Here is a 22,590-nt window from a genome sequence, read left to right as displayed (position 1 = left end):
TCTGAGTGGATAAAAAGTAGCATTTTGATTGTTAAACTAAATTTTTTTGATGCACAATTTGATGTGAGGTGTTTTTGTCAGGAAAGACTAAAGGTAAATGACACTGAAGGCAGAAAGATCGGTTCCTGTGTGGGTGTGTTTTCGAGGGTATTATTATTATTAATGTCATTTCTTTGGGGAATCAAAAGACTCTTCATGAGAGGTACAAACTTTCACACAAAAAGATCATTGAACTGTATTTTAAATCTATTTATAGTTTCTGCACTCACCACTCTCAGACAATTCTCTCCACTCACCACTTTCAATGCAAAGAACTTGCTCCTCACTCCCTCACTCACATCCTCCTTATAGATCTTTCATGACTGATCTCTTGTTCTACTCCTGTCTCTGTTTGCTCTCTGAAGAACCTCTTCCACATTAACCTGCCAACAACTGCATTCCAACATGTCTCAATCCTTTCTTCTTCTTTCTCTTCTTCTTTTCCTGGGGACATCTCCAGAGTGTCAAAAATATGTATTATTGTTCTTCTCTGACTCATTTGCCAATGAGTTTGTCAGCAGTTCAGCCATCTCTGGCAAACCCATCCACCACCCTCCAGCAAAAAAGTTTATCTTCATACCCTTGCTAACTACACTCTTAAACTTCATCTGTACAAAAGCATATCTTCTATTCACAAGTCTCTGCAAATTGTATTTTTTCAGTCTGTCGTCTGTCTTCGTGTCCCATTTTCCAGAGACTTGATACTGATTTAGTTAATCTTCTCTATTTCTATGTTAAAATTTCTGCATCTGTTGCTATTATTCATGTCAAAATTTCTGGAAGATAAAACTACAAGTAGACATGGAATGCCAATAAATAATTTACTGGCTTAAATTAATTATTTACAAGCCAATGTTTTGTTAGTTTAAGCTAGCATTAAATTTAACAATTTAAACCCCCCCCCCACACACTCATTAAGGACAATGAAACAAATTGATCTGGATAACAAGGACAGTCACACTGTCACCCTCCACATGCATGGAGGGTGACAGTGTGACTGTCTACTGTCATGGTGGATGAAATAGTGAAACCAAATTGCACTTCTTATCCATGTTATTCAATGGGTGTTACAGAATCGTATCCAGATTTAGCTGTACGTCTATAAACATACAGCTATGGGAGAAAATAAGTGCATTTGAAATATCAATATCTGACCTTGTTGCTCCAGGAACGGGGAATGAATGTAGGAAGACAAGTAGTGTGATAGGAGAGAATGAAAAAAATATATATATGAATGAGAAAATAATAGTTGATAGTGTGGAAGGCATGAGTGACTGTGAAAGTTTAGGAGATGGTTTTGTTTGGGAGAGTGAATTTAGATTAAGAGTGACTGACCTGCAGAGGGAGATAGATGAGCTGAAAGAGGAGGTGGAATGTCTTGTGAATGAGAGCAGAAGTATGAAAGATAAGATTAGGAGAATGGAAGAGATAAATGCAAGCTGAATCAGAGTAGGAGAGAGAGAGAATTTTGTTGAGCGTTAGAAGAGGAGAGAAAGGAAACAGTAGAAGAGAGGGAATGAGTGAGAGGTATGGGGGGTGCTAGAAGAGGAGAGAACAGTAGGAGAGATGGAATGAGAGAAGTATGGGAATGCTAGAAGACGAGAGGATGGAAACAGTAGGAGAGACAGAATGAGAGAGGGATATGGAAGTGCTAGAAGTGGAGAAAATGGAAACAGTAGGAGAGAGGGAATGAGAGAGATGTATGGGAGTGCTAGAAGAGGAGAGAATGGAAACAGTACGAGAGAGAGGCATGGGCATGCTAGAAGAGAGAATAGCAGTAGAGGAGAGGGAATGAGAAAGACCTATGGGAATGAAAGAAGAGGAGAGAATGGAAACAATAGGAGAGAATGGAAACAATAGGAGAGAGGGAATGGTAAGAGGTATAATGTATAGCGACTCAATGATCCATGGTGTTCAAGATAGGATGCGTGAGGAGTGTTTGCCAGGAGGAACAATAGAAAGGGTGGCTATGGCAATTAAGAAAGGTGAAAGGGTGGATGAGATGATTGTGATGGTAGGAACAAATGACTCGGGTGGTAATGTAAGTTGGGCAGCGAGAGATATGAGATTTTTGCTTGAGGCTGTACGGAAGAAGACAGAGAGAGGAAAAATAGTGTGCATGTTGCCTAGGTATGATAATGATGAGCTGAGAAGAAGAGCGGTGATATTGAATGGCATAATAGCGAGAATGTGTGAAAAGAGAGGACTGGTATATGTGGATGCTTGGAGTGCATTGGAGGAAAGAGAGGAATTGTATGCGAGAGACCGCTTACATTTGAATGAGGAGGAACGTAGGCATCTGGAAAGATTGCTGTTCTGAACGAGTCAGTGTGATCCAGGGAGGATGATAGCAGGGGTGGCCTCTTGTGGGAATGGATACTTTATTAGAAGGGAGACGACATCAGATAACACTGAGCCCAGTGGAGTCTAGAAGGAATAATGCTGGGTATAGAAACAATGGCATTTATATGCTTTATACTAATGCCAGGAGTATCCGGAATAAGGGAGAGGAATTGGTGGCGCAGATAGCATCAGCCTGGCCAAAAGTAATTGGGATCACTGAGACGTGGTTGACAGAAGGGGATATAATAACAGGAATGGAAGTCGCTGGGTACAACATTTTTCGTCAGGATAGGAGGGGAAAACGTGGTGGTGGTGGGGTACTGCTTATGATAAGTGATGACCTATGTCCTCTAAGAGTGGAGGCTTTGGAAGGAAGTGAGACAAATGATTTTGAGAGCATATGGTGTGAGGTAGAGGTAGGCAAGACAGGATATTTAGTGGGGTGTTGCTATAGACCCAGGAGCACAGAGGATGGGGACCAGGAGATGTTTAGACAGTTAAGTTTGGCAAGTGCAAGAAGAATGATTGTTATGGGAGATTTTAACTACAGTAGTATAAATTGGAGAAGGAAGATGCATGTAGCAATAGGGGAATGGAATTTCTAGAATTCTTGAGGAACAAATGTCTTAGGCAACATGTAACAGAGGGAACAAGAGGTTCAAGAGTTTTGGATTTGGTTATAGCATCAGAAGAGTTGATAATAACTGAGATGACATCTCTCCCACCTGTTGGAGAGAGTGACCATATGGTTTTGACTTGGAAAATGAATAGACATGCAGGAGTCTCAAAGAGACGGGAACTTATGTGGAATTATAAAGCAGGTGATTATAATAGTCTTAGACGTCAACTTCGGGAAGTTTCATGGAGGGAGGAATTGGAAGGCTGGGATATCATTAGTGCGTGGGAAATTGTGAAAGAATATTTGTTAGCAGCAATGGTAAGTTGTATACCACGAGTGAAGAAGAAGAGGACACAATTTGGAATAAAGTGGATGACAAAAATGTTAAACAGGAATTGCATGTGAAAAAGAGGCTATGGAAGAGATATAAGGAGACAGGTGAAGAGAAGATGCATGAAGAATATAAGAAACAGGCCAGAAGAGTGACTAGTGTGGTAAGAAAAGTGAAATTGGAATATGAGAGGAGATTGGCCCTAAGATCCAAAGAAAATCCTAGGGAATTTTTTAGATATGTGGCTAGTAGCAGGAGAAATGACTGTGGAAGAATGATATTGTGGGATAAAAATGGGAATAGAGTGATTGATGCAGAGGACATAGTAGAACTGTTCAATGAACACTTTATTGGAGTATTTCATCCTGGAGGAGTCAGTTTTAATGCTAGAGGGGTAGGGCAGGTTCAAGGTTTAGAGGTACAGGAGGAGAGTGTGCCATTGCATAAGGGCATTAGCAGAGTGGAAGTGTCTAATTATAGACCAGTTTGTGCGTCATCAGTAGTTAGTAAGATCTTGGAGAAAGTAGTGAGGGACCATATACAGCATTGGGCAGATGAGGGTAATGTTATCTGTGAGCGTCAACATGGATTTGTTAAGGCGATGCTCCTGTTTTAGCAATATGCTAGCCTTTTATGATAAAGTTACAAGAGCATTAGATGAGGGAAAGACTTATACTGCCATTTTCTTAGACTTAGCGAAGGCATTTGACAGGGTGCCACATGATCAGCTGATATTTAAGTTGCAGCACTTGGGTCTGGATGTCAGATTGGTCAACTGGATTCAGGATTGGCTGTCTAATAGGTATCAGAGAGAGTTGAGTATGGTGGAGCAGTTTCAAGGAGGCAGAGGGTCACAAGTGGGGTCCCACAAGGTTCAGTACTAGGACCTATCAATGACATTGCCAGTGGATTGCAAGGGGATATTCAGTTGTTTGCGGATGATGCGAAGCTGGGAATGATTATTAGTAATAGTGCAGATGTGGTAGCCTTGCAAGAGGATTTGAATAAGATAGATAGAAGGGCAAATGAATGGGGTTGTCAGTTTAATGCAGCAAAATGTAAGGTCTTGAGGTTTGGGAAACATCGATGGGACACAGCATAACTCTATGGGAGGAGTTATACTGGAGGAAGTAGGGGAGACAAGAGATCTGGGATTGATGATTGATAGAAACCTGAAATTTAGGGGACATATTGCAAAGGTTGTGAAGGTAACACAGAGGATTGCTGCAATTATGAGAAGGACACTGACCTGCAGAGATAGTTCTCAGATTTGGTCCCCAGGATTTGAAGGGGATAAATTAACTGTGGAAAGGATACAAAGACGGATGACAAAGATGATTTCAGGACTGTACAATGATAGTTATGAGGATCGGCTGAGGGAATGTGGACTGCAGAGTTTGGTGGATAGAAGAAGGAGAGGTGATATTATTGAGACTTTTAAACTGTTGAGAGGTGGTTACAGGGTTGACACTGGGGGAGTTCTTTCGCTTGGTTGAACAGCGGGAAGGAGTGATGACAAGAGGCCATCCCTGGAAGTTACGAAAGGAAACTGTGAGCAAGAGGGTGAGGAGTGGTTTCTTTGTGTGGAGGGTGGTTGAACTGTGGAATGCATTGCCTGATGGAGTGGTGAGAGCGAGAATGGTCAATGAGTTTAAGGAGTGGTATGATAGACTTTGTGTTGCTTAAGAGGGACCTCCCCTCGATGAATCTTGACATACTTTATGTTCTTAGGAAGGATCTCCCACGATGAGTCTTTTGACTCCATGGAGGCTTGAATAATAATAATAATAATAACATCATGGCTGGTTGGGGAGTTAAACTGGGATTTGTGTAGTATCCTGGCTTCCATATTATGAAGTGGTCTTTCTTTAAGCATCTTGAGATAGTCTGCTTTTTTGGTTCTCTATTCTGGATGTATTTTTTATGTTTTTTTTTTTTTTTTGTAGCATTGGGCTCCCCACTGTCACTTTCTATTGCTAACTTATACATCATATCATTGTCATTTAATTCAGTCCACCTCCTTAAGCCCAAAGTTTGGTTGAAATATACAAAAAAATAAAAACCACCAAGTATTTGGGACCCCGTATCGATAGCAATTTGAAGTGGAACTCCCACACCACTTTCTTAACAAATAAGTTTAGGTTCATAATTAATAGAATATATTATGTTATATAATTTGTAAATGTAGCATTCTTAAGATGTTTATACTATTCCTGGGTAAATTCTTCACTGCAATATAGTATTACCTGTTGGGGAGGAGACTATTATAACAATCCGCTTCCATTAATAAGAATACAAAATAAAATAATTAGAGCCATAACTACTACTGACTTTGCACATTCAACCAATGATCTGTATATCCTTCATAATATTCTACCATTTCAGAAACTATATCTCTATGGTTGTCTGTTATATGTAAAAAGAAACACTGAAAGTTTCTTGGTATATAATGTAGACTATGGATTGCGCTGCGGTCGAAACACGCTGGAAGTACCTAAGGCTAACAAAGAAATTTTTAATAAATCTTTCAAGTACATTGTGATGAGTAGCTATAATAAACTTCCGAATGAAATTAAATCTCTAACCTCAGAATATGTATTCGGAAAAAGATTGAGAAACTATGGGATTAAGGAAATGTTGACAATTATTTTAAATGTATAGTATAAAAGATCATTATAACTCATATGTCATAACCAATTAAGATATTGATTTACAAATTGGTTCATTCAATTAGGAATTAAAATATCAACATGTACATTATTATAACTGGTAAGGGAGCCCTCTTAGATGTGGTCCCCGGACTCTCAGTGTCTGTTTTAAGCTAATTACTTTTCTAGTAACCAGTATGTCTATGGCTTGGTTACACATATTTGTATTAACTAACTTACATTACTCTAAACCAATTACTTGTCATAACTTTGAAACCATTCGAAATATATTATATTCTACTTGCATATATGAGAAAACTTTTTATTAACCATAATAAAATAATAGCCATAATAAGTGTTAGTACCAACAGAATATGATAGTGATACTTGAATTTTATTTTGTAACATTGTACTGTGCATTGATTGATCATAATTATACAAGTTGAATAGTATAATATGTATAATTTGTATACGTGATGTGAATAATATTTTTTTATTTTTTATTTTTTATTTTATTTTTTTTAATGATAATATAATGATAATATTTTATTGATTGCTAAAATATTTACACATACAATAAACATCTTAAGTGACATTGCAACTTATAACTTTAAAGAATTCAGCACTAAGTGCTGCATTTTCTACATTGGATTTCAATTAAAATTTTTAATAATACTTTTTTGCTTCTATATTATGTATTTACAACACATGTTCTTCTAATATTAACAATAAAGACTATACAGAATTTTTGAATACAGAGTATACAGAATAATAATAATAATAATAATAATAATAATTGAGAAAGAGTTAATCCCACCTACTTCAAAGCTTGGGTTAGCTTTTATGAAGAGGGTGGGATTTAGTCTTCACTATTTGTGTTGTTGCTACTGTTTATGTATGGGATGTAGGCATTGGATGCTAGTGATTTGCGATGTGTATATTAGTGTTAATGGTTTCTTAACTTTGTTGGTATATTTTCCAGAGTTTGTTTTTTAATGTTCTGTAGTTATCTACGTGTTTTATCGTTCTTGGTAGGTTGTTGAGTTGCGTGGGTATCTGATATGATCTTACAAAAGAACCATATGAGTTGTTGAAGGGTGTGGGGATGTAGAGAGTTGTTGTAGGTCGTGTTATACGATATGTGTCTCTGTTGTTTCGATAGGTGATGTTGAAGTAATTCCTTGTTAATGTCATGTAGTGTTTCAGGTTTTTTTTATTATTAATAAACATTAATAATAATAATACTAATAATAATATATAGATAATGTCTTTGCCATTTGGCCCACAGGTTCTCCCTATCCATCCTTGAATTAGTTTCACTGTGGAAGAGGAAGAAGAAGAAAAGAAGAAGGTGCTCTTGCATTCTCAATACTTTAGCTACAATGCAAGCAGATTTTTCCCTCACCCTCATATGTTCAGTTTACCATACCCCCCCCCCCCCACACACACACAAAATTTTGGTTTGTTGTCTTCAGTGAATGTGTAGTTTTAAATTGCCTTTGATAATGCTCTCTTAAGCTAACGAAACATTGGCTTGTAAATATTTATTTTGAGCTAGTAAATTCTTTATTTGCATTCCATGTCTACATAGTTTTTATCTTCCAGAAATTTTGACATAAATAATATTAATTTTCTCTAGATTCTCTCTTGGCCAAGTGCTGGCTTGGTTGGTCAAGTAGTTAGCGTATCCGCTCTCCAGCCAAAAGGCTGTGGGTTTGAATCCTGTCGTGGGCATGGATGTTTGTTTGTGAAACTACTAGTGGTGGTGATGGTGGTGGATGGCATTGGTGTTGATGATAAAGGTAGTCAGCTGGTGGAGTGGTGGAGACGGAGAGTTGTAGAGTAGGTACTCTCCCCCGATGAGTCTTTGGACCCCCTTGAGGTGTTATGTAGTAGTAATGTAGTAATAACAATAATAATAATAATAATATCTTCATCCCCATGTAAACCAGGTGAACACATCTGTTGCCCATTAGAATCTCTGTATATGGCTTGATCAAGGCCACATACATATTTAACAATTTTTAATTATTATTAATTATTATTATATTATATATAATATTATTATATAATATATAATATTATTATATAATATATATATATATATATATATATATATATATATATATACAGGGTGTTCGGGATAAATTTGACATATTTATAATTAATTATATTTTTCCGTAAGTTACATGTATTAACACACACTTCTCTTCATTTAAAAGTTTGGACCCTTCTTCATTCACATACAAGATGTCAGAAAGGATGGATAGCTGGAACCCACCTGAATCATGGAAGAGAATAACTTGTATCATGATGATTCGTGCCCGCCATCAAAATAAGGATATTACGACTGCTGCCCAATGCTCCCTGAATACAGTAAAAACAATCAGGCATGAACTAGAGACTTGCAATGGTGACTACGAGGATGTAGCAAGAAGAAAGATCCCTAGCAGACGATCTGATTGCGTTCGTACAGCAGAATTCCTCGCAAATCTGCAGGAACAGGTGTTGAAGAACCCTGGCATTGGAATTCGGGCTTTGTTCGTGGAGTTGCTAACTGTAGTCAAGCCCTGGATAACAAGGGTAGCCAATGGTAGGCCGTATGTATGGCAGCAGGATTCGGCCCCTTGCCACACCTCTGGGAAAAGTCAAAAATGGTTGTCTGAAAATTTCTACGACTTCACCAGTCCAAATGTTTGGCCTCCAAACTCCCCAGACCTTAACCCCATGGATTATTTTGTATGGGGCGCAGTTGAAAAAGACACCAATCGCACTTCCAGTAATACAAAAGCCCAGTTAATGGATAAAATTAAAACAGTTTTTGCGGCCCTTCCCAGGGAGACTGTAGCATCAGCTTGTTCGAGGTTCCGAAGCAGAATTGAAGCTGTGATCGATGCTAATGGTGGTTATTTTGAGTAAATCTTGTTGATAGTATTGTAATTAACTCTGCCTGTAATGTTTTTTTGTCAATTCATTAAATTTAATAGATACAAAGAAGATTTTCTTTTTCCTTACGAAACTGTCAAATTTATCCCGAACACCCTGTATATATAATATTATTATCAATATTTAATTATTATAAATGTATAAATATATTAATAATTATTATTACTTGACACCTCCAGGGAGTTTCAGACTCATCGAGGGAGGTCATTTGTTCTACAACTCTCTGTCTTCACCACTCAATCCTCTAACTACATCGAACCACATCATCTACACCAACACCATCTACTGTCCACCGCCAACCATTATTGCTATTATTATTTTCCATTATGATGTTCTCACAGTTTTAGCAGTGTGGTTCTTCCACATCAAGTCTTTGTCCATAACCACTCCCAAATCTCTAATCTCCTCAACCTCCTTCAAAAAGATTTTCCCATTAATAGTATAGTCTGTATTCCAATCATGCCTATCACATTTCAAGACCTTATACTTTGCGAGATTAAACTGTAAGCTCCACTCACTTGTTCACCCAAACATTATATTAGACTCCTACTCCTACTAGGCGGCATCTGTTCTACTCTGTATAGTTCTTCCCAACTTTGTATCATCTGCAAACAGCTGCATATCTACAGTTAAGACTATACTTTTTTTATCCATTATTTAGATTACACTTCTAAATTGAATCTCTACAGAAGTCACTTTTGAAGCACCTTTGGCATCTCTTTTCCTTTCTAATTATCTTGCATTCATATTCAACAGTTGCATCTTCGTTTGCCCAATTTCATCCTCTATATATTTCATTTTACTCTCCATTTCCACTAATTTTTGTCTAAATATTTCTCAAACTGAACTCATTAATACTGGTTTTGCCCTTTGAAAATAGTGATAATGAACTTTGTTCACTATTATTGGTTGTCTAATTTTCTTCTTCAATTTTCTGAAGGCTTATATATTTTATTGCAGCTCTGTTGATGATGACAATGTGTCTAGAAACTGATTGCAAAATATTAATATAATTAAATATTTAATTAGCAGTGTCTGGAGGTGTCAAATAATAATAATAATAATAATAATAATAATTATGTTTGCTTGAAATTTCAGGAAGAGATAAGAAGGTGAAGGTCTTCTGTTCAACCTAACCTCTGTAGCTCATTGAATAACAACAATTCTCTTTAGCTGGAATGGTTTGATCATAAGAAGATGAATTAGCCAGCATGTATAGGACTGTTTTTTTTTATTCTGCAAGACAGACAAACCAGCCAGAAAATATGCAATTCACAGACATACAGGCATTAATATGATTAACTGTCCTGTTGTAGTATTAATTGGATTTTTGTGAAGCTAAGTTACTTGGCTGATAGGCCATTGAGCCTGGATGTCAAAGGAAGATAAGATGTGCAACATTTGTCCTTGTTCTGTATGTTTATTATTTAAATCGATTGTAAATATTTGATGGTAAACTGCTAAACTGATATTAATTTTATTTTATTAATTATTCATTTTACTCATTACTAATTAAAATTAAAATTCTAGCAAATGTCACTTCTGTTGAATATCTTGTAAAATGAAGTTCCATTTTCAGGAAATTAATAGGATGCTAAAAATAATGAATATTCAAGATAGTCATGCAATAATTTTTCATATAGATAGTCAAGAAACACTAAATAATGGTATAGTTGTACAGGTAATTTCTTTGTTGTTATTTGCTTAAAATATAATATAGATAATTAGAAAATCCCCTGACTTATTTTTGTATATATCGATGACTTATCACAAATATATTTTTTACTTTTCATGAAAAGTTACATAGTCACGTTTTGTTTGTTGGTACTGATTTAGAGTTTAAGGATTCCAGACCTGCATATAATAGTCCAAGTGAGGTCTTATCAAGACCTTGTAAAGAGGCAAAATGACATCCTTTACATGAGAAAATTCATTTCAGCATTGCAATTATCTTTTGAGTTGTATTTGCAATCTTTGATACATGCCCCCCCTGAACTTCAACTTGTTATCTACTAACACTCCAAGATACTTAGCCTAATCAGTTTCTTGTAGCATCATTCCATCAATATAATATGACATTGGATATCTAATCATGCCAAAGTGTATGTCTTTACATTTACTGACATTGAATTGACATCCATTTTCCCATTCCCACAATTCCATCCTATTCAAATCATTTGCTGATATGCAAGTACTGCATATCAGCAGCATTCCTGGTTAACCTACCTATCCTTGCATCATCAGCAAATAGCTGTATGTCACCTGTCAAATCCTTCCCAATGGCATTAATATACAGATTGAGTAACAGTAGACCAAGGACTGATCTTTGTGGCACACCACTGGTTGCAGACTCACATCCCTCATATACCACTTTTTGATATCTATCATCATCCATCCTGTTTTCTATGCTAATATTTTATAATCCAAACCCATATTCTCCAATTTATGAAACAGTCTTCCATGCCATATTCTGTCAAAAGCCTTAGCAAAATCCAAAAGTATCTTAGTGTCATGATAAACGTTTAATGGAGTGAAACAGTACTAGGAAATGATTAAAAGTAAGTACTGTCATCCCTCAACTTACGTCCATTCGAAGATACGTCTGTGATCCCATAAGGAAATAAATAACGTTTTCGGCTATACTTTTGAACAAGATGCAAGCAAGCGTAAAATCGAAAGATTTCTATTTAGCAACAATGCATCATGTACAGTGGCAACAGCACATTCAGTGCAACCTCCCTCGATATGTGTCTTCAAACAGTTCTGTTGATTTTGTGTACTGTTATTCAATCTGTATATTACATTGGGAAGGATTTGATAGGACCTGTTAAATATTTTGTGATATTTTGTGCAATGGCCCTTACACGTCCAATCAAAAAACCTAGTGAAGAATCACAGAAAAAGAGGCGAGCAATTGATCTTGAAATGAAGTTACAAGTTATAAAGCAACATGAAGCTGGTAAGCCTGTCAATTTGATCGCACATGACTTCATTCTATGGTGATGGTCATTTTGAAAAATAAGGATAAAATCGTAGATGCTGAAAGATCTGCTTCCATTAACTCAACGATAGTGATGAAGCAACAAAAATGTCCTATTGATGATATGGAAAAGCTACTTGCATTATGGATAGAGGACCTAAACCAAGAGAGCATACCCCTTAGCACTGTGACCATAACTGCTAAGGCACTAAGTCTCTTCACCATGTTGAAGGAGAAAGCAGGACCCAATTATGACTACAAATTCAATGCTTCTTCTGGTCGGTTCATGAGAATTCAAGTAGCGTTTTGCGCTGTATAAAAAAACTGTATGGTGAATCTGCAAGTGCTAGTGAGAAGCCTGCCAAAGAGTTTGTGGAGAAATTGGATAAAATTATTTGCCACAGTAGAGATTTAATATGGATGAGATGAGACCTCTTTGTTTCAGAAAAAAATGCCCGAGCTGACATTCATCCACAAAAAGCTAAAATCTATGCTTGGTTTCAAAGCACTTAAAGATCATATTATGATTCTGTTAGGGATAATGTAGTTAGATATAAACTGAAACCATTTATGATATGGCACAGTGAGAATCTGCAAGCCAAAAGCATTATTATTATTATTATTATTATTACCACGGGCTACTCCAGGAGTCCTTAGACTCATTGAGGGAGGCCCTAAACATCATGTTCACACAGCTGTTCAACATTCTCACAGTATCTATCATACCTTGCCTTGAACTCGCTCACTGTCATAGCACCCACAACAGACTCTGGCAGCTTATTCCACTCATTTACCACTCTAAAAGTAAAGAACCCAGCTCTAACACCCCTGCTAACCACACTCTTGCCCAGCTTCCATGGGTGTCCCCTAGTTCTCCCACCACCAGTCCTGATCTCAAAAATATCATCTGAATTAATCCTATAGAATCCTTTTAGCAATTTGAATGTCTCAATCATATCTCCCCTTTTTCGCCTATCAACTAGTTTCTGCAACCCACAAATCTTCAACCTGTTCTCATATGGTTCATTCCATAGACCTGCTATCATCTTAGTCACTCGCCTCTGGATCCTCTCAACCTCCTCCCCATCAAGAAGGAACCGAGGTGACCAACCTCGGTTCCTTCTTGATGGGGAGGGGTTCCTTCCTGCATTAGGAAGCATACTCTTCCAGTTCATTATCAGAGCAATAAGAAGTCATGGATGACTCAAAAATTGTTTACAGTTGGCTTAATCAACTTTTATGTAAGTGGAATGGAAAGCTATTGTGTGAAAGAAAATGTAGAATTTAAAATTTTATTAATTCTAGATAATGCTTCAGGTCTTCTGTCTTATATCGGTGATCTTCACCAAGTTCAAGGTCATTCCCTCCCCCTCTCACACACACACACACACACACACACACACACACACACACACACACACACACACACACACACACACATAACTTCATTGATCCAATTGATGGATCAGGGAGTTCTTGCAGTGTTTATTAAGGTTTATTATCTACGGAGAACTTTTTCACAAGCCATTTCTGCCACTGAAGGAAATGACCAGACACTCATGCAATTCTGGAAAACATTCAATATTTCTCATGCTATTAAAAATATTGCTGTGGCTTGGGACGAAGTGACCTCTCAATGTATGAGTGGCATATGGAAAAAGACATTAAAAAGGTTTGCGCACGATTTTGGAAGTTTTGGAAAAAACGAAGACCTTTGTAAATTAAGTGAAGAAATAGTGGGCCTAGCAAACAATCTGAATCTCGAAGTGAATGATGACGACATAGTTCAACTCATAGAAAGTTCCCCTGAAGAGTTGGTCAACGAAGAATTGGTCGAACTGGAGGAACAGTGTGTTGCAGAAGAGAAGAACGAGAAAAAGAAGAGGGAAAAGAGAAGAGGTATTTAAACAGTTTACAGTGAAGGGTCTTGCAGAAACGTTCTCTGCAGTTAGCAATGTTCTCAAAATGGCTGAAGATGGACCCCAACGTTGAACACTACTTATTAGTAGAAAGGAAAGTACATGATGCGTTTGCTTGCTATAAACAAATTTATGATGAAAAGAAGAAGAGGAATAATCAAAGCATATTGGACATTTTCATCAAAAAAACAAACATTACACCAGAAGACCGCAGCCTGGTCCTCTATGGACACCTGTTGGGGACCTAGGATGTAAACTGGGACCTCGAAGTATTAGTCTTTCCCATATTTTCAGAAATTTTATGCAACCATATTTAATTAAATTAGGCTGATTTTTAAGAGCAGCAGAAGATTCTAAAAATAATCTTTCTCTTCTGAATTTACTGTGATGGAGCATGGATGATGTTTTTCCAATTGATTCTGTAAGCTGTATCCAAGGCATGGTCAGCATATAAAATATTAAAAAGAATAGTAAAAAAATAAGAAATATTAAAAAAGTAAGTAATATTAAAAAGAAAAATAATAGAATTACAGATACAGATTCTTTAATATTTCAGAAGCTTCAGCTCAAAAAAGAATTTGTGATCATAAAAAATAAACATATCAATAAATACAACATACTTTTGGATTCTAAACCCCATTCCTCAAGTGTAGCTTCTTCATATTGTAGTTAACTTTCCATCAAAAAGGCTTAACAAAGCTGCTGTTTGTGTACCAAGTTTCTGCCACAATTTTGCCATTACACCTCGACAAGTACCATTACTAGATCTAATGTTCAACATCAGATGCAGTATCCATAACTTTGCTACTGAGAAATAGCATTAGGTTTGATGTCACAATTCACTTTCTAGATCTTCATCTCCAAAAAGAAATCTATCGTCTTGCCAGCTCAATGGCCTTAATAAACTACTTAAAAATAACAGCAAGGCACAGGACTAGCCACCTTATCCTTGATTGCAGTTGCATTTACAAGAATACATACCTCGACACTGTAATAAATAGAAGAGGGGAGGATTAAGAAAGAAAGAAAGATAACAGCCCAGTTATTACTAGATCTGACAAGGAAAGTGCTGCCATTATCCTTGAAGCCAGTGAATACAATAAGAAAATGGATACCATTCTTAGAGACCACTCCACCTACAGACTTTTAGATTTTAATCCCACAAACTTGTAAATCAAGAATTTAAAAAGTCTACTCAAAAAAAAAAGTTTCTTCCTGGCCTCTTGATATCACAAAAAAACCCAAAATCTTTCAGTTGCCATCCACTCCAGATGTACCTAAGATTTATATACCCAATTCTTCCCTATTACCCACAGTAGATACCATTGCTTTTCCATGCTATAAACAGTCAGCAATATCTTTTGCCCCTTTACTGGTCATACCACTTCATACATAAAAAAATTCTTCCCATTTTAAAAGCTCCATTGAAAATATAATTGAAAATGATACTGATATCTTAGTAAGTTTTGACATCACCTCATTGTTTACTAACATTCCCTTAAATGACACCTTATTGCTTTTAAAAAAGTTTTTTCCCCTTGATATCATTGACCTCTTTTCCTTTGCTATCCATTCCAGTTATTTCTCTTAGAAGGATAAAATTTACAAACAGATCGAGAGGGGGAGATCTCCACAGAGGGTACCTCTATGGGGATCTCCCCCTCTCAATCTCCTTGCCAATTTTTTTTATGGAATATTTGGAAAAATAAGCTCTTGACTCAGTTCCTCTTAAACCTTCTATCTGGTTGCAATATGTAGATGATGTCTTTTCTATTTAGTCTCATGGCCCAGAATCATTATATACTTTTCTGTCACCTCAATAGCCTTTACCCTAGAATCCAATTTACTAGGGAAAAGGAAACTAATAATAGTCTGGGCTTTCTAGACAACTTGGTCACCTGCCTACCTAATGGTAAACTGTCCTTTACAGTTTAGGAAATCACCCCCCCTCAACAATATGGTGTAATAAAAACACTAACCCATAGACCTTATAACCTTCCAATGAGACCTCTCTTGCAACAGAGCTCAATCATATGCAATGCACTTTTCTATCTAATGGTTACCGTTCCTACATTATCAACAAATAACGAATCATTCCCCCAACCCACGACCTTCTTCAGAAAGACTTCAGTAATGCTATCACCATCCTCATGTTTGACGCACATCAGAAAACATACCCAGAATCTTAAAGAAATGCAATCTTTGCACTACTTTAAACTCCACTTCAAACTAGCTACCCTTATCTGCTACTAAAGACAAACTCCCTCCCCTCTCAGTTCCAGGTGTATATAGAGTTCCTTGTTCCTGCAAATTGGCCTACAGACAGGAAGATCAGCTGCTATCCGAATGGAAGAACATAAAAAATACATCTGCACTATCAGCATCCATCTCTTGCAGTTTTACATGCTATGGTGCCGATCCAAGCAATCTCCTAAGCTTGTCATACTACCAGCTCTGTAATTCCACATATACCTAATCTTAATTGAAAATTCCACACATTTCGCCACCTCCCAGGTCAAGACCATATTATCACTCTTACTAACTGGTGGCAATGTGGTCATATTTGTTATAAACAAATTCTCAGATCTCAATTCTCAGATTGAGCACTTTTGAATCCCTAGTATATTCCATTACATGCTGTCTCAAGTAATTATCCCTTAGTAACTGCATAAAATCCATTTCCTTCCTCCCATGTGTCCTCTCCTCCTTCTAATCTATGTTCTCATAGTTGAAATCCCCCCCCCCCCCCCCATAATAATTACCTGTCCTCCACTCATTGAGTCTATTTGCAATGCATGCTATCTCCGTCATCTTTTCCTTCCCAACTGTATATTTTGTTCTGCTGGCCTCAATCTCACATCAAATAGCCTCAAATGTGCTATTTTCACTGGCTTGCAGTTGAACTTCTACTCTCTTTGGTTGCAGTTTATCAGCTATTATCAATAACACTCCTCCCCCATTCTTTTCTCTCTATCCTCCTTCACATTGCTAACTCTTCACATTCTATCCCACTAACTATATCATATTCTGTTAGCCATGTCTCACTAATGCATATAACCTTTGACCAAAATGAGCCAACAAATGCCAAAAATTCCTCCTGCTTGTTTCGAATGCTCCTGGCATTGGTGTACATAAAGTGCAAAAGCCCCTTAGGCCCACTGCTATCCTGATGCTTTATACTACCTATTCCATTTCTGGTATGTTACCAGTGGTACTAACTTAGGCATATTATACATATTCTTACACTCAACTGCTGCTTCACTGATGTCTGCATATCCACTCAATAGCTTATTCAAAAACTCTAGTTTCCCTGATTCTGCACATCCACTTTCATTTCATTCAGCAACACTTTTCCAGTCTCCAAACACCAAATCCATTTAGATGCAAACTCTTGCATAAGTCCTTTTGCCTGACAAACTCATTCCACACATCGACAAACTCCACACCACTTCCTCCTGCATAGCCTACCTATTGAGTCATATGCTATTTTAGCCCTCCTTCTTAGCTCTCCTCTATCATACCATGGCAACAAAACTCACTCTCTTAACTCTCACACTCTTTTTTTTTTTTTGCTTCTTCTTCTTCTTCTTCTACAGCTTTACAGCTTTTCCCACTTAAGTAGGGTCGCTGTTTGTGGTGAGTCTCCTCCACAACCTCCTGTCTTGGGCTGTAGCTACATCCAAGTTCTTCATCCTCAAGTCCTCCTTCACCATCTCCCTCCATCTCATCTGTGGCCGTCTGCGCTTCCTCTTCCCTGCACATCCATCTGCATGACCTTTCTTCCCACATACCCTTCCTCCTTCATCATCACATGTCCAAACCATTTCAACCTTGCCTCCTGTATCTTTGCTCCTAAGTTTGTAACTTTCACCATTCCCCTTACATAGTCATTTCTCAGACGATCCTTTCTGGTCACACCGCACATCCATCTAACTATTCTTATCTCCACTACCTCCATCCTGCTGATGTTATTTTTCCTCAGGGCCACAGTTTCCATAGCATACGTCATAGCTGGTCTCACTACTGTCCTGTAGATTTTGCCTTTTAGATTGATTGGCACCCTCTTATCGCACAGCACTCCAGCCATCTCTCTCCAGTTCCTCCATCCTGCTTGTATCCTGCATCTCACTTCCTTCTCAGCCTCATCATCCTCTTTCATTGTTGAACCTAAGTATCTAAAATCACTGACCTTCCTGATGACATTTCCTTCCAGCTCCAGATCTGTCTCCTGACTGCCATCCACTTTGCAACACATATACTCTGTCTTACTTCTGCTCAGTCTCATACCTCTCTGTTCCAGTACTTTCCTCCAACTTTCCAGTTTAGCTGCTACTTCTTCTCTTGATTCTGCACACAGCACAATGTCATCTGCATACAACATAGTTCAAGGCGCATCTTCTCTCACCTCCTCCATCACAATATTAAACAAGAATGGACTTAATGCTGACCCTTGATGCAAGCCAACTATCACTGGAAAACTCTCTGTCTCTCTCAGGCAGGTTCGAACTCTTGTCTTCACACTCTATCATATGCTTTCTCCAGATCAATAAATACCAGATGTAGCTCCCGTTGCTTCCTCTCGAAACTTTTCCATCATCTGTCGTAAACTGAAGATAGCATCTGTTGTTGATTGACCAGGCATGAAGCCAAATTGCTCCTTTTGCAATCTTCGCTTCCTTCCTCAGTCTTCCATCAAGAACCCTCTCTAGGATTTTCATTGTGTGGGACATCAACTTTATTCCTCTATAATTCTTACAGTCTCGGGCATCCCCTTTACTCTTGTAGATGAAACAGGTATATTTTCCTGTTCACAAACTTTTATTAACAGGTCCCACAGCAGGTCAATTCCCTCTTCCCCCAGTGCCTTCCATGCCTCCACTGGGATCCTGTCAGGGGCCCAGTGGAGGCATGGAAGGCACCATCCCCTCATAAGGCTCCCCATCTTCTCTGTGAGTGCTTGCATTTTCTTCATTCAAAAGCCCTTCAAAGTATATTCTCCATCTGTTTCTTATATCCACATCCCTCCTTAATACCCTTCCTACAAAGTCTTTGATCTGCCTCACATGTACGATATCCTTTGATGCCTTATTTCTACATTTCCAATCGATAAATCTTTCTCTGTCCTTCCTTTGTTTCTAATTGATCATAAAGCTCTTGATATGCCATGGCCTTCGCCTGTGCAACAACTCTCTTGGCTTCTCGCTTTTTCTCTCTGTACTCCTCTCTGTCCTTTTCCACTCTTTACTCATCTCACTTCTGCTTTGCCTCCCTCTTAGCCGTCACTGCTTCTTGCACATTATTATTCCACCACCAACCCTCCTTCTGCTCTTTAATCTTTCCAGATGTCTCACCAAGCACCTCGATTGCACAGCTTAGAATTACTTTTGAATTATGTCTCCACCAGTCTTGTACACTTTCTAGTCCATCCAAAATCCTCTCTAACACTTTCTCCCTAAAACTGTTTCTCACACTCTCTTCTTTTAAGCGAAACCACTTAATTGCTTCCTCCCATGGTTTCCAAAGGTTCTTATCTTCGACTTTATTTTAAAGTTTGCGCACATCAGCCGGTGTTGCTGTGGCACTTGATCTGTTGGGATTACCTTACAATTTGTTACTGACTTAAGATGTTTTCTTCTAGTCAAAATGTAGTCAATCTGTGAACTATTGTTGCCACTTCTAAATGTTATCAAATGCTCTTCCCTCTTACAGAAAAAAGAGTTCACAATTGTCAGATCAAATGCTACTGCAAAGTCCAAAATCCTCTCTCTCTCCATCCTGGTTCATTATTTCCACTCCATGGCCACCATGCACCCTTTCACAGTCTCCCTATATGTCTACTCAAGTCTCCTCTGACAATCACCATCTCATTTTCTGCCAGTTCCCTCATTTCTTCATCCAGCACGTTCCAGAATTCATCTTTCTCTTCTGCTGTACAGCCAACTTATGGGGCGTATACACATAAGACGACCAGTTGCTCTTCTCCAAGACCAGTTTCATTTTCATGATCCTGTCGTTCCTCCTACCCACTTCCAGTACTTCGCCCTTCATTCTGCCACACTGACTCTCTTAACTCTCGCACTCTTTTTTCTACTACTTCCAATAATTCTTTCCCTAATGCCACCAAGCACTCTGACCTCTTTAATTTTCTCTCTTTAAAAATTGATTTTTTCCAGTCCCACTTTCCTAACAATGAAATCATCCTCCTAGGAGATTTTATTGTCCACAATACCTACTGGCTTTCCTCCTGCAGTTGTATAGATCTTGCAGGCAGAGATGCTGAAATATTTGCCATCACTAATGACCTTACACAAATTGATCACATGCCAACCAGAATACCAGATTACCTGAATCACTCCCAAAACACCCTTGATCTCTCATCCTCACCTATGACCCTTCCAAATGCACAGTAAATATAGTGAGCCCCCCCCCCCGATAATTCTGACCACAATCTAGTGCTCATCTCTCCCCTATGCAACAACACTTACACAGCCACTCCCATACTAGAGTACTTTGGCACTATAACAGTGCCAAGTGGGACTGCTTTCCTGACTTCTATGCCTCATTCCCATGGTTTGACCATGTTTCTGGTCTTCCAATCCAAACATATGCATTGAACGTATCACCAAAGTAATCAGTCATTGGCAGGGAAATTTGCAATCTCCACATTTTGCTCTGAAATGTTATCCCCCTAACTGAACCGTGGTTCACCAAAACATGTGCCAAGGCTGTATAAATGAAAAATCAAGCATACCACAACTGGCTTGCATCAAGAACTCCCATTCTCTTAGTGCCTATACCCAAGCCTGAAAGAGATGCAAGAAAACTATCAATGTTTCCAAAACATAGTGTGAATTAAGAAAAACAGGAAACGTGCAGCCTGCCCAAATGGCAGCCGAGCCTTTTGGTCTCTTTCCAAAGTAATTGGTTGTAACTTTTTCCCAGAAAACTATTCCTATCTCTATCATACCCAGATGGCTCTATTGCATCATCACCCACAGAAAAAAACTCTCCTGGCTTCACGCTTTGCCTCCAATGCACACATAATTGACAGTGGTAAATGCTCCCCCCCACTCCCTCTGACCATATTTCCTTGAGACAAAAACGAGACATTGGGATGGCAAAAATGGGATGGGTGTTATGTAATATTCTGCATTAATGAAAAAAGTAAGACAATAAAAAAAAGTTTTATTACATAAACATATTGAGCTTACCATTATCCTTCAGTGACAGAACCCATACAAAAATTTAGGTAGATGTAGAGGGGGACTGTATTTCACCACGATCGTACCATGAATATTTCTCCAATGAAATGATCTTACGCAGCAAATTTTGGTCTTTCAACATTTTATCATAAAACTTCTCACACTCCATGATACAATTTTGTCTTACAACTAACACAGCCCTCATTGTCTCAACATTTAATTTAGATTTCTCCTTTGACCACATACTGTTCATAACAGAAAATATTCTTTCAACAGGTTCTGTACTTCCTGGAAGACAAAGAATAAACTCTACAATATTACAAAAGTATTGAAAGTCTAGGCATTTTTTGCTCATTTCAGAAAAAATCTGTACTTTTGTTTCATCACTTGTACACTTGTCCAGTTAAATAAATTTGAATTCTTTCTTTAGATCCTCGTTAAAAATGCAATTCCACCTCTTTGACATTGTAAGGATAAACTTAAAGCTTTAAAAAATAAGGCTTAAAACTTTAGGAGATATGAAATTTAAACTACCGGCATTGAATAACAAAGCGACCGGTTAGCATACAGGCAAAACAAAAACCAACGCTACAGAAGAACAGACACCGCGTCTGAGACATGCAAATGTTGCCAACATGTATTTTATTTTATTTATTTATTTTTTTATTTTTTCTGAATAAATCACTGCACATATCGATATTTAGTATCAAACAATGTGACTCCATGGTTATACAAATTACTAGTATCCATGATATTGATATACAATTATAAGTTATGAATAATAATTTATGATTGATCAATATTAAAGTATATTTATAATTTTTATTAAAAATGGAACAAAATTGACATTTTTATTAAAATGACAGGACAGCTGGGAAATAGAAAAAAAACAGTATTGTCCCATTCAAAATGGTACGTATGGTCAGCCTACCCTTATATCCTTTTGCCAAAAAGAGATCAGAAAACTATTGTCTAAATTAGACACAAAAAAAAGTCCCTTGGTCCTGATGGCATTTCTCTAATCATCCTGAAAGTTTGTACACTAGAATTGACTCCTATCCTATGCCTCCTGCATATACTCTCTTACTCCACTGGTATCTATCCCACAGCCTGGAAATTGACATATATTTAACCCATTCCCAAAAAGGGTGACAAATCACTACCATCTAATTACCATCCTATCTCACTCACTTCATTCCTATCTAAAGTAATGGAGAAAACCATCAATTCTCAACTCCTACACTACCTTGAAGCTACCCAGCTAATAAATGACCACAGGTATGGATTCCATAGCTACCAATCAACAGAAGATTTATTCACATACATCACGCATCTCTGGACAAATGCTTGGCAAAGTTTGGTGAATCTTATGTGGTTGCACATGATATCGCCAAAGCTTTTGACCAGGTCTGGCACAAAGGCTTACTTATGCAGCTACTATCGTTTGGTCCATCTCAGGACTTCTGTAGTTGGATTGCCAGCTTTCTGTCTGGATGCACACTATGTGTGATGGTGGATGGTTCCTTATCCTCTCACCATTCAACTAATGCCTGGGGTTCCACA

The 22,590-nt window shown here is 37.8% G+C and overlaps 1 protein-coding gene across 2 annotated transcripts in view; it reads left to right on the top strand.

Moving 5' to 3' along the window:
• LOC150104544 (ras GTPase-activating protein-binding protein 2-like) overlaps positions 1 to 22,590 on the top strand; it is a 284,999-nt gene that overhangs the window by 41,146 nt on the left and 221,263 nt on the right. The window contains exon 4 of one of the 2 annotated variants that reach the window (XM_090395757.1): positions 10,506 to 10,607. The exons of the other annotated variant lie outside the window; for it this stretch is intronic. Coding sequence (XP_090251883.1) covers positions 10,506 to 10,607 — 102 coding nt within the window. The remainder of the gene's footprint in view (positions 1 to 10,505; positions 10,608 to 22,590) is intronic. 2 annotated transcript variants of the gene reach the window in all.

The sequence above is a fragment of the Typopeltis vanoorti genome, chromosome 7 (assembly GCF_054136105.1).
Source record: "Typopeltis vanoorti isolate ZY-2024b chromosome 7, IOZ_Tvanoo_1.0, whole genome shotgun sequence".
NCBI lineage: Eukaryota > Metazoa > Arthropoda > Arachnida > Uropygi > Thelyphonidae > Typopeltis > Typopeltis vanoorti.
This window is presented reverse-complemented; position numbering and strand designations above follow the sequence as displayed.